The sequence below is a fragment of the Cordyceps militaris genome (genome assembly GCF_000225605.1).
Source record: "Cordyceps militaris CM01 unplaced genomic scaffold CCM_S00001, whole genome shotgun sequence".
In the NCBI taxonomy this organism is placed as follows: domain Eukaryota; kingdom Fungi; phylum Ascomycota; class Sordariomycetes; order Hypocreales; family Cordycipitaceae; genus Cordyceps; species Cordyceps militaris.
Window position 1 is genome coordinate 2,838,856 of NW_006271969.1, and position 11,581 is coordinate 2,850,436.

An 11,581-nucleotide genomic window follows, 5' to 3' on the forward strand; every position below is an offset into this window, starting at 1 on the left:
CGCGGTCGACGACGCGATCGAGCGCGGCGCCGTAACCGCGCGTGCCGCAGGTCCGCCTGCCAGGCGCGCNCCTTTTTGCGACTGCTGCTGGTGCGCGGATCCGCGTTGGCAATGACGACGTCGGCGCCCTCGCCGACGAGGTCGAGACGGTGCTGGGCGGCGGCGCGGCGCTTGCGGCGGGCCTTGTGCGCGTCGAGGCTGTCGGCGCGGCCGGCGACGAGGGCGTCCATTTCGCGCTCGCGCTGCTTCTCGCGGCTGGCCTCGGGCCCGGTGAGGCGCGTGCGGAGGGAGAGCACGCCCGACTGCATGCCGACGGCGAGATGGCGGTCGGTGGGCAGCACGGCGTTGTCGTCGGCGGAGTCGCCGCTGCCGCTGGAGGAGGGGGAGGGGATGACCTCGACGGCGAGGATGGGCGAGGGGTACTTGACGCTGCTGACAACGTGCCAGGCCGTCGTCTCAAAGACCTTGACGTGGCCCTCGAGGCCGCCGGTGACGACGCGGCGCCCGCCCGAGGCCAGGCTCAGCGACGTGACCGTCTTTTGGTGGTTGGTAATCATGTGCAGCGGGCGCGCGGCGACGAGGTCGAGCACGCTGACCGAGGACCCTGCGGCCGCGAGCACCGTGGTGCCGCTCGGCAACGCCAGCACGTCCTCGACGGGGGCGGCGTGCTTGAACGTCATGGTCGCGGCGCGGCTGCTGGTGCGCGGGTCCCAGAGCTTGACCGTCGCGTCGTAGCTGCCCGAGACGAGCATGCCGCTGGTGGCGCCGGGCAGGAACCGCGCGCAGCGGACGTAGTCGGCGTGGCCGGCAAACGTGGCCACGGGGTCCCCGCTGGGGAGGTCCCAGAGGCGGACCGTCTTGTCGTCCGAGGCGCTGAGCAGCGCCGTCGGGTCGGTGGGGGAGAAGCGCGTCGCCCACACGGGCTGCTTGTGGTGCGTCCACGTCCGCAGGATGGCGCGCGAGTTGACGTCAAACACCTGCACCTTGCCCGTGTCGTCGCCCGCCACCAGCACCTTGCCGTCGCGGCGGATGTCGCCGCTGCGGGCCACGTCGCCGAAGCGGGTAATCGTCTTGAGCAGCTTGCGGGTGCGTGTCGAGTAGAGCTGCACGCGTGTGCCCGTGGTCACGGCGAAGAGGTCGGCGCTCCCGCAGGAAATGTGCGTCACCGGGTAGCTCGTCGGCGAGGGCATCAGCAGCTGGTTCTTAAAGGTGCGCCAGTAGCGCTGCTCGGCCGTCAACGGCGCCGGGCCCGCGGCCAGCTTTAGCTGCGGCAGCGGTCCGACTGGGGCCGCCATGGTGTGCGTGTGTAGCCGGGATGTCGGATTGGGTTGGAAACTCGTTTCCTCGGCTCGGTGGATTGCTGCTTCGTTTGGATATCGAGAACGAGGTGGCAAGTGGTTGAAAAAAAAAGGTGAAGGTGAAGGAACCCAACTTTTTTCTGCCGCCTTGGCGGTGAAGCACTTTTAGAGCTACTACCTAGCACTAGCTCTGCCACATTGCCTAACAAGGCACAGCCGCTTGAAACAAAGCAAAAGAAGGATTGGTACTTAGAATACAAAGTACATGATGTCAAATTCATATATGCATTTACCGCCCTCCATATCTTTCTAGTCTGTGAATATGATATAATGTCAAAATCTGCGCCGATCGAAACATCTCGCCACCTTGGCTGTTTGCTCCAGATATGATACATGAGCCAAAAAAAAAAGCCACTGATGCAAAAAAAGAATTTCAAATGAATCGAAGTATCAAGAATTTTAGTAGCCACCCCGGCGGCGCGACCTGCCGTTGCCAATATCGATACGTTGCATCTCTTCCGCCAGAGACAGCTCTGATCCGTTATTGGCACCGCTCATCAGCGGAATCTTAGCCGGGATTGGCGGTCCACTGCCATACTGCAGTGGTGAATAGTTCTCACTCGGGTAGTCGTACGAGCCACGGTGTGCAAGGCCCTGGCGGCCGTATGAGCCGTATGGGCTCTGCCTTTCCTGGTGGTTTTCCGTGTGGCTGGGAGCAAGTGGACTTGGCGCACCCGGAGACACGGATGCGCCGCGTGGGGGCTTCTTCTGCAAGCGAGTGCGGCCCCCGGTAGGTGCTGGCGGCGTGTGAGGCTCGTCGTGGCCATATGATGTTATCGGCGCCGTTTCGGCTCGCGAAAGTCGCATCTGTCTGCGTCCAGTCGGCGGCATGGGCTGGGCTCCGACTGGCGAGCGACGCAGGTTGTCAGCTGAAGCCGAATTTCGCCCAAGTTTAGGCTCGGGCTCGGGAGCCCACGATTCCATAGGCAGATGATCAGAGGGGTCAACTTCGCGCCCATCATGCATAACGATTTTTCCATTATGGTCTTTGTGATCCTGCCCAGAGAGCGCAGAGTTGGAAGAGCGAGACGATACCATGCTCGGGTTGAGCGCATCATAAGAATCGGGGCCAAATGGAACATCTGAAGCATGCTTTCCTTCATGGGCCTGCGGCGCGGGGCTCACAGACTTTCTAGGAATACTGTGTGCAGGGCTCGCAGACATGTTACCGCGGTGGCCTCGAAGTTGGACAGACTGGACGTCTTGGGGGCCTCCTGAGTATGTGACAGAACTTGGGTGCCTATCATGATGAGTCGGCGGCACGTAGGTTTGAGATGGCATCCCATAACTAGGAGGCGGTTCGCTTCTCTGGCGACCGCGAGCTGCCGAACCGTGTTGACTGGCGAGGCGGCTGTCGTACTGCCTCTCCTCATTAATGCGTTCTGAAACCTCGCGAGCCAGTCTAGGGTCCACGGTGTGTTGAAGCGACGCAGGAGGAGCGGGCAAAGCATACGTAGGGGCACGGAGGGGTTGTCCACTGCTTTGCCTGACGTGGTGGTGCTGCGGTGTACTGTGTGGGCTTCCACCGTAGCCATGACCTGGCATGGCGATTGGTGAGCCCTGGTAGCCACGATCGTAGTCTTGATCATCATAGTCCTCGTGGCTAGAAACGTAGCGCGGAGCTTGGTTGGGATAGCCTGGTGACGGCTGGGTCGAGTGCCTCTGGTAGGGGTTCGGGCTAGGGTCCCGCTCAAACGAAGGTTCGCCGTCGTGCATGCCTCTGTGAGAGGGATTCAAGGGTACGGGAGGCTCACTGTCATGCCTACTTCGGTACGAGGAGGTCATGGATGATGTTGGGGGCTCACTGTCATGCCTGCTTCTGCCCATTGGTGCTGTCAGGGGCTCGCTATCATGCCTGCTTCTATAGGAGGAGGTACCCGGTCCTGTGGGGGAGTCCGGCGCATCCTCGACCGTGGCATGTAATGAGCGGGTAGTATGAGGGGAACCATGGCTTGCTGGGCTGTGAGGTGATGGGGGTAGGTCATGATGCGAGTAGGACTGACGAGCAGACGAGGTCGAGGTTGTGTAGCGTTGAGCCTCGCTCCTCAAGACGTCGCGCCTCATGGGTGTTGAAGGACCAGCCTTTGTGGGTGATACCTGTGGCGACTCTTGGCCTATGCTGCTGTGGCGCGAACGATGAGCTGGCGGTGGCGGCGGGGGTTGAGCCACATCGAGAGAAGGCAGGTGTCTGTCTCCCATGTGCAGCTCATGGCGGTCAGATTGACTGTAGTGAGCTGGAGCATCCTGGAAATCGTAGGCAGTGCCATCGACTTGTCGCGGAGGAGTGTCGTAATGGTCTCTAGAGCGGTGCGGTTGACGACTGGGAGTGGTCGAGTAGCCGAGAGCGGCAGTGGCACCAGGCGACGTGCCGTATCCATCCCCCGATAGGTGTCGTGCACCCTGAGGCGTGTTGTTGTACTCCATGGCCTGGAGGGGGGACTGGTTGGGAATTATGCCAGAGTGGGAGGGCTGCTTGGCATGTCTCGGGGGCGTTTGCTGGTGGCCATAGTACTCCGGGTTCGAGGGTATGCTTGTGGCGACAGAAACGGGTACAGGTGCAGGCGCAGCTTCGCCGGTGACGGGATCGGAGGGCAGAGGGCGTCTCTTGACAGGGGAGGACCGCTGGCGGACCGAGTCGAGGTCCGCGACTGACGGCTGCATGGCCTTGACGGGCTTGTCAGGCTTGGGTCGTGAGTCGTAGAAGGTGATTTCTAGACGAATCTCGCCAGCATATTTGCCCTTGCAGGACAGGCTCTGCCATACGTCTGCTTGGCCACCGCCGGGGATAATGATAGTCTTGAGGTCGATCCAGGCCTCGCCGACAAGGTCGGTCCTCTTATCGTCGGTGAAGATGGAGATTTTAAGCTGGTAGTAGTCGGGAGAGTCGTGGACGGCAAATCGAAGTTCTTGGTCCCTGGAGATTACGAGTTAGCAGCGCGCCGTTGGGGACATTTGGAGAAAGCCGTAGCTGTCGAGGAGTTTGGGCTGCTTACCACTTGGGAGTCTGACCGCCGCGAATGTCAGTCGTCGTCTTCTTGGCCTCCTTGCCAAGTCGAGCAGCACAGTAGGGATCCTGCTTGCCAATCGTTTTGCGATTAGGCAGGTTCTTCGCGCGGTCGACGACGGCAACGAGAGTGCCAATGACGGGGCCGTCGACGGAGAGGTCCGCGTAGATGCCAGCAGTATGGGCTACACCCGTGTAGTGCGGGCGGCTGGCCGATGCCATGATGGCGAGTGTTTTGGTACAAGAAGATGATCTGGCGTCGTTGCTTTTTCTATGTCCAAGCACCACTCAATCGTCAAAGTGCGAGCTCGCTCCAAAGATAGTCGGCGGCGTGGAGGACGGCGAGCTACGGGTTTGTTTACTTTGACATTGGGGCCGACGCACGGTGAAAATGGCGGGGCCGTTTGTGCAGATCAGTTGTTGTCGGAATGGAGATGCGAGAAGAAGAAAGAGGGCGAAGCAGAGAAGAAGAAAGAAAATAAAGTTGGGAAATTGCAAGCCGTGTCTGGGCAGACAATGAGTGCATGCAAGAAAGAAGAATGCAAAAAATGGTTCGTCAGGAAGAAACGGATGATGGAGGTGCACGAGCTTGGATTGGGCGTTGTTCGATCCCTGGCCTGTTGCTTGGCGCCGATTTAGTGCAGCAGGGCCGTAAGGGCGTAAGGGTTAAGGGTTACCTCTCTTCCCTCCAGCCAGTGCCACGACGGCTCAGCTGGACTGGTTTCAGCAACAACGCAAGTCGAGCCAGTGGACGCATTGTCTTGGTTCATTTCCTTTGTGCCAGGGCCCCAGCGGCCAAGCGGCCTCTGCGAGCGTTACCTCCCTGTAAGGTGTGGCTGGGGAGGGGCTGCCAGGGCAGGAATCTGGGTGGCTGGGCAAACGGGTGACCTCAAACGGGTGACCTAGTACTCCGTAGAGCTGAACAAGTTGTTATCCGTGTCCGTACTAACTAATACAATAACTAGATGAACATGGAAATTAATAATTCGTCCAAACTTCGCCAGTGGTTACATATCAGTGCTATGCTCCGCTAAACATGGCCTGTCGCCTGGCCACCGCATGAAAGCCAAGCTCAGGGAGGCTGCATCCGGGTTTTGACTTTCAAGGTTTCATTTCCCTTGCTCTGAGTGTTTTGAAAAATTCTTCGCCTCTTTTGCTTGTAACTAATGGCCCTGTTGCTCAGCCCTCGTTTATGCTTTGTTGACATTGTTCCCCGTTATTAACTTAGGTAGTTACCCTCAACCGCGTTGTAGCCACTCTGCTAGCGTCTAAAGTTCGCAGCCCAAACCAAAAACATCAGCCCACGCGTCACGGACACCATGCTCGCTTCTTGTTTCCGACATGACGCCAGTTCCTGTCACTGTAACTGCCTTTTCATTGGTGTGGCAGACAAATCGCCCACTGGGCGTCGTCTTTCATGTATGCCCCTCTCGATCTCTTATGCATGCAAGCCACTCTTGACGTATGCCCGCGAACTGCGCCTTCTTACGTGGGCTGCTATTTATACCTCTGTCAAAGTTCCCTCTTCTCTTGATGAGATGACTAGTTGTATTAAGCCATCTATCTGTATTGTAGATCGATTCCCGCTTTTTCATTGTTTCATCTGCCCAGCTACCAGTCGCAGCTCTTGCCAATCAGCTCAGCCAGTTGCTCTAGGTTCTTTTTGTCCACCTCATCGAAGCCGTTGAGCTCGGCACAGTCCACGTCAATAATAGCGACGACCTTTTTCTCGCCATCCTTTTCGGCAACGATGGGCACTACAATCTCGCTCTTACTCTCGCTGTCACAGGCGATGTGGCCTGGGAACTGCTCCACGTCATGGATGAGCTGCGTGGTCCGCGACTCGGCCGCCGCGCCGCAGACGCCGCGGCCAAAAGCAATGGTTTGGCAAGCAACCTTGCCTTGGAATGGGCCGAGGATAAGCTGAGGCTTTGCAGAGGACGGATCCAAAACGTAAAATCCTGTGCACGGTTAGCCGCGGCACGCGACAGTGTGCCCGTGTCTCTTGATTATACGCTTACCGGACCAGTTTACATGGTTGCTTGGAGCTGGTAGAGACTGGTAGGCGTGCCAAAGTAACGCAGCAGCGTTGGAGAGGTTACTGATGATCCATCAGAATTGGCGTCTATTGACACGGATGTTGTAAGGAGCTCACCAAACCTAGACTGATTAGCAGACAGCTCTCCGTCGGCAGTTCGCGGCATCTTCACATACCCAGTTTCGCTGATCGTAGAAAAGCCCTTCTGCCTGTAGAAGAACTTGCTCATAGGCATCCTCCTTGGAAACGCCCTCGTCGAAATTGGAGGCGTCGGCGTGAACCTAGGCATTCGGTCAGCACTTGGCAAGCGATGCTCGGACTGGCCATGTCGCAGCATACCATTTTGCAGAGTATTATTTCAATTCTTTTTCAATGCTTTGTACCGAAATTGAGGTAAAACGTATCGTCTTGAAAGACTTCACAGCTCTTGTGGATGAGCTTGATGGTGATTAAATTTATCTTGATAGGCGATCCACATGCCGTCATTAGTAAGAAGGAAATGGCGACATCGCGCATGTTCAACAGCGACAATGCACGTCTACAATGATCTGATATTTTGACAATGAACCTTTTCAGATTATCGTTGGGCTTCTCTTACGGGGCAGTTTTGTTTCTATCCCTTTTGGCCACCAAATCGCCTGAAGGCAGCTACGGCTGGCAATAGTAGTTTCTCTTCGCAAACCGTTCATTTACCAAAACATGCAATTGAATAGAGCCAGAACAGTTCCTTATTCTTACAACTTGTTTGATTCTAGAACAAAATTGCGAATGCTCACTGTCTAAGTACTAATTACGAAGTATTACAAGGCACGTGTATGTAATTTGTATTTGGTGCCTGGATGGACTTGTGGGGCGCAATGTGCAATGTGGCACCCCATTTTCCCCAACTTCTCTGGCAGATCGATGCTCGAATATTCTTCCAGCACCGCATCAATCTACGTCTATCATCAAGCGCACCACAACAGCGCCAAGGCGAGCCCTCAATCTGTCGCTATGAGCTCAAGCCTTGCTTGGCGCTGCCGGGCGCACGGCCCCATTGCGCCGGCGCTCTCTCGAAATTTCGCCAGGTTTGCGACGACGACGACGACGACCCGAGCATCCCACCCCTCGAACCGCAGTCGAGCCGTACAATTTCGCAGCGTGCACCACGCCTCTCCGCCCGCCGCGTTGCGTAGCAGCAGCAGGGAGAGCATGAACCCGCTGCTCAACCCGCCGGCGTCGACGCGGCCGCCGGTGCTCGAGACGGTGCGCCGCGAGGCCCAGTCGTCCACGCCGGCCTATCTCTTCCACCTGGGCAAGAGCTACCTCAAGTTCTACAAGAACGGGCTCAAGGCCATCTTTGCCAACCGACGGCTGCTGCGGGAGAAGCTGGCGCGGACGCCGGCCGACGACCGGCCGTCGGTGTGGCGGCCGCACGCGGTGCCCAAGACGTTTTCGCGCGCCGACTGGGTGCTGCTGTGGCGGGTGCGGCACGACATGCTGCGGCTGCCGTGCTTTGGGCTCATGTTTGTCATCTGCGGCGAGTTCTCGCCGCTGGTGGTGATGCTGGTGGACGGCATCGTGCCGTACACGTGCCGCATCCCAAGGCAGCTGCGCGGGGGCGCGGAAAAGGCCGAGGCGCGCCGCCGGGAGGCGTTTCGGTTGTTGGATGTCGCGCACCCGCACGGCGTGCTCGGCCCGCGCGTCACCCAGTCCGTGGCCCGCCGGCACGTCCTGCGCAGCTTGCACCTGTCGGGGGCCATGTGGGACCGGCTGGGCGGGTTCACGCCGCCGGGCATGTGGCAGCTCAAGGGCGTCCTGCGCATGGCGTTTCTCGAGGGCGACGATAAGAATATGGTGCAGGACGGCGGGCCGATGGGGCTCGAGGTGGATGAGCTGCGCATCGCGTGCATGGAGCGCGGCATCGACGTGCTGGGCAAGAGCGAGTCGGAGATGCGGACGTGGCTGGGCGACTGGCTCCGGCTGACGGCGGCCGAGGACCTGACGGAGCGGCGGCGCCGGATGACGACGTTGCTGATGACGAGGTATGTCTTGTGCGATGGGAGCGGGTTTTGATGCCCGGGTGAAAGAGTGCTGCTAACATGGACTGTCTAGGCAAGAGAATTGGCCGCAGAACCGCGACTTTGGTGTGCCGGAATGGCATTTATAAAGGGGATGATGGCCTTGCACACAAAACACCACTCAGAGAGGCCACTGGCCAGCGTGTGAATAGAACCGGGCTTCGCGGAGCCCATTGTACAATAGCATTCAATTTGCATGTAGCAAGCAAAAACAATTAATAGAGAAAATAACGTAAATGCCCAGATTCATCGGGCCAAAGAAGAAGCATATCTACGATTAGCTGGGATGTGGATGTGGGAGCTAACTAAGCATCAGCTCATTTTGTGCTGCTCGCGTGGGCAGCCGAAGGCGCGCAGATGGCATGTTGAGCTAATCAGATAATAGTTGAAATATGTAGCTAGGATAACCGGCCAATGCGTAACTAGCATGGATGGATCGCTGGTCAAGTCGGGGCAGGCCTCGGTGGTACGAGAGGGTTGCCCTCTGCTAGCCGATGAATATCAGAGGGGGCCTTGTAATAAGCGGTACGAAGGGTCTTGATAATGATGCAGCAGACATGATGTCTTGTCAATATTCATCTGAACAGCGGAACCGCAATCATGACAAGAGACCGGCTCGAAAGGCCTTCGTGGACCAAAGTGCGGCCGCTTCCCCAGATGTCCCAGATGTCGCCTATATCAGCACCGGGGCGGAGTCTGGGGGAAAGTCAGTGTAACTAGTAGGTCGTTGACGTGACGGGTTCGGCTATGTCGTGAGGGCGGTTGCCGAGGAGGCTCAGAGTCGATATGGACGGTGATTGGCCACAGTACACCACAGAACAAGCCCGTCTGACTGTGGGGAGTTGAGTTCAGGCACTGAAGCTGGCAACAAGATGGGGGGGACTTCTCCGCACCAGGAACCGGAGCTACAGCGCTCGCAAACGGCCGGACTCTGCCTTGGAGTCGATTGTGACGACGCTTGCCCACTGCTGTTGAGCTTGCTCACGGCCCGGCCGAGGTTCCCATCACATGCGTCGCCGAGCAAACCACACGCCTTGTCTTCCCCCCCCCCCCCCAAAAGCCTTTTTTTTTAGTAACCCCGGCCGCCGGTTCCAAACGCATATCATAAAGCTCCAGAGACACCCCTCCACCTTCTTTTCTCTTTTCTTGCATCTTCCATTTTCATCCTTTTGATTTTCTTTTCAATCTCAGATACCCCCAATCCACATCCATCATCATGTCTGTCGCCGACTGTACGTATTCCTCCCCGCTGCCCTTTCCTTCCTGCTGGGAGCGCGCCCCCAGCCTTGTCACTTTAGCGCTGGGGGATTTCTAGCCGAGGCCGAAATCGTCAGATCGCGCCTCCCCCCCCCCCCCACGAGAACCTCCACGTGAAGCGATTGCGCACCGCAGAAGAAAATGTGCTAACATGCTCTCTCTCTCTCTCGACAGCCAAGTTCCCCGCCTCCGCTGCGTTTGACCAGATCAACCAGGCCCTCGCCAGCGACCAGGACCGCCAGGACGCCATCAAGCAGGGCGGCGCCGTCTTCGCCTTCACCCTCAAGAACCCCGCCGGCGAGACCGAGAGCTGGAACCTCGACCTCAAGAAGGCCGGCAAGGTCTCCAAGGGTCTCGGCGAGAAGCCCACCGGTACGTTTTTACCCTCTACATCCCTCCAAATATGCGTGTTTCCCCCGGCTAACGTTCCTATGTCTAGTCACCCTCACTCTCTCCGACAAGGACTTTGGCGAGCTCGCTGCCGGCAAGGCCAACGCTCAGCGCCTCTTCATGTCGGGCAAGCTCAAGATCAAGGGCGATGTCATGAAGGCCAGCAAGATGGAGCCTATCCTCAAGAAGGCCCAGAGCAAGGCCAAGCTGTAAATCAAGCTCCAAACCCACGCCTTTGCACGATGGAGACATCTTACGGGTTCCTGTCACAAGTTTATTTGTAATGCCTGATGGGACGGACAAGAAGAAAAAATATCGAGCAGTTGCTCGCCGGCTCAACGACGGTGCCGCGCGCCTCTGTTCATGTACCATAGAAAGCATTTTCTTGGAATAGTGCTGCTTGGGAAGGAAGACATGATAGAATTTGACTCTTTTCTTCCCGCTACTTTACTACTCCCACATGATACTACTTGTGAATACAGATGCGTCATTCTGCTCGTTGAAAATTGATTGACTCGAAGCGCGCGTAACGTGAATAACCGCAACAACCAAACTTAGACGGCCCCGGCCAACGACTGAATCGTCTCCTTGGTCTCGCGGCGAATGTCTTCAATCATCTTGCCAGCCGGTCCTCCGGTCCTCACCAGGCCGACTCCCGTCCCGCTAAATCGCCCCAAACCCGTCAGCTCATCCCATTGCCGTGTATAACAGTCGTTTTTTTATAGGAAAAATACTTACGCCCACGTGTTGATCAACTTGGCAGCCTCCTCCGGCGGCGACACCTGCTTCAGTGCCGCTTGGCACTCCTCCAGCGTCCCGCCAGCCAGGAACTTCTCGTGAATCGCGGACACGATTTGGCGCCCGTCGTACAGCGGACCCCAGAGCGTGCTGTTGTTCATCTGATCGTTGAACGGCGACCTGCAAGGCGAGAACGTCGTTAGCGCCTGGCATGTGAATACGTATACAGTTTGGTGTTGTGGCATACTTGAATGTAGACGAGCCGCCGTCCGTGGTCTGGAGGACCTGCGCCTTGCGAAAGTCGGGATAGATGGACTCATCCGCCACGGTAAACTAGTCCCCAACATGTCAGTGCTGCACCGTAGACGACATGCGCCGAGCAGAAACTCACTCTGGTGCCCATGACCACACCATCCGCACCTAGCAAGTCAATTGATATCAGCAGAAAGTACTCCTATAAGCAGATGGAGAAGGGTAGGGGCTACACACCGAGAGCGAGCGCCGCCGCAACGCCCTTGCCGTTGACGATGCCGCCCGCCGCGACGAGCGCCACGTCCCTGTCGGCAAACTCGTCCTCGAGCATGCGGCGGACCTCGGGCACGAGGCTGATCACCCCGGCGCCACGGCGGAACTGGTGGCCGCCGGCATCCGTCCCCTGGCAGACGACCACGTCGGCGCCGTCGGCCACGGCCTCGCGCGCCGCCGCCACATTACCGACCTGCACGAAGACGCGCGG

At 57.9% G+C, this 11,581-nt stretch overlaps 4 protein-coding genes across 4 annotated transcripts; 2 read left to right on the plus strand and 2 right to left on the minus strand.

Annotated features, from left to right (window-relative positions):
• Nucleotides 1-1,757: 1,757 nt before the first annotated feature.
• On the minus strand, nt 1,758-4,584 carry CCM_00915 (conserved serine proline-rich protein; the record flags this gene model as incomplete). The annotated part of the gene is made up of 2 exons (XM_006666073.1): nt 1,758-4,272; nt 4,352-4,584. The coding sequence occupies 2 exons, from the start codon at nt 4,582-4,584 to the stop codon at nt 1,758-1,760; spliced, it is 2,748 nt and encodes a 915-aa protein (XP_006666136.1).
• Nucleotides 4,585-5,973: 1,389 nt separating this feature from the next.
• Nucleotides 5,974-6,742, minus strand: CCM_00916 (GAF domain nucleotide-binding protein; the record flags this gene model as incomplete). The annotated part of the gene is made up of 5 exons (XM_006666074.1): nt 5,974-6,323; nt 6,384-6,463; nt 6,518-6,522; nt 6,577-6,681; nt 6,725-6,742. The coding sequence occupies 5 exons, from the start codon at nt 6,740-6,742 to the stop codon at nt 5,974-5,976; spliced, it is 558 nt and encodes a 185-aa protein (XP_006666137.1).
• Nucleotides 6,743-7,264: 522 nt separating this feature from the next.
• CCM_00917 (LETM1-like protein) lies at nt 7,265-8,549 on the plus strand (the record flags this gene model as incomplete). Its single annotated transcript, XM_006666075.1, has 2 exons — nt 7,265-8,424; nt 8,495-8,549. 2 exons carry the CDS (start codon nt 7,265-7,267, stop codon nt 8,547-8,549), a joined length of 1,215 nt encoding a protein of 404 aa, XP_006666138.1.
• A 338-nt stretch (nt 8,550-8,887) lies between these two features.
• Nucleotides 8,888-10,320, plus strand: CCM_00918 (oleate-induced peroxisomal protein; the record flags this gene model as incomplete). Its single annotated transcript, XM_006666076.1, has 6 exons — nt 8,888-8,926; nt 8,994-9,172; nt 9,240-9,253; nt 9,313-9,457; nt 9,776-10,089; nt 10,157-10,320. 6 exons carry the CDS (start codon nt 8,888-8,890, stop codon nt 10,318-10,320), a joined length of 855 nt encoding a protein of 284 aa, XP_006666139.1.
• Nucleotides 10,321-11,581: the final 1,261 nt, after the last annotated feature.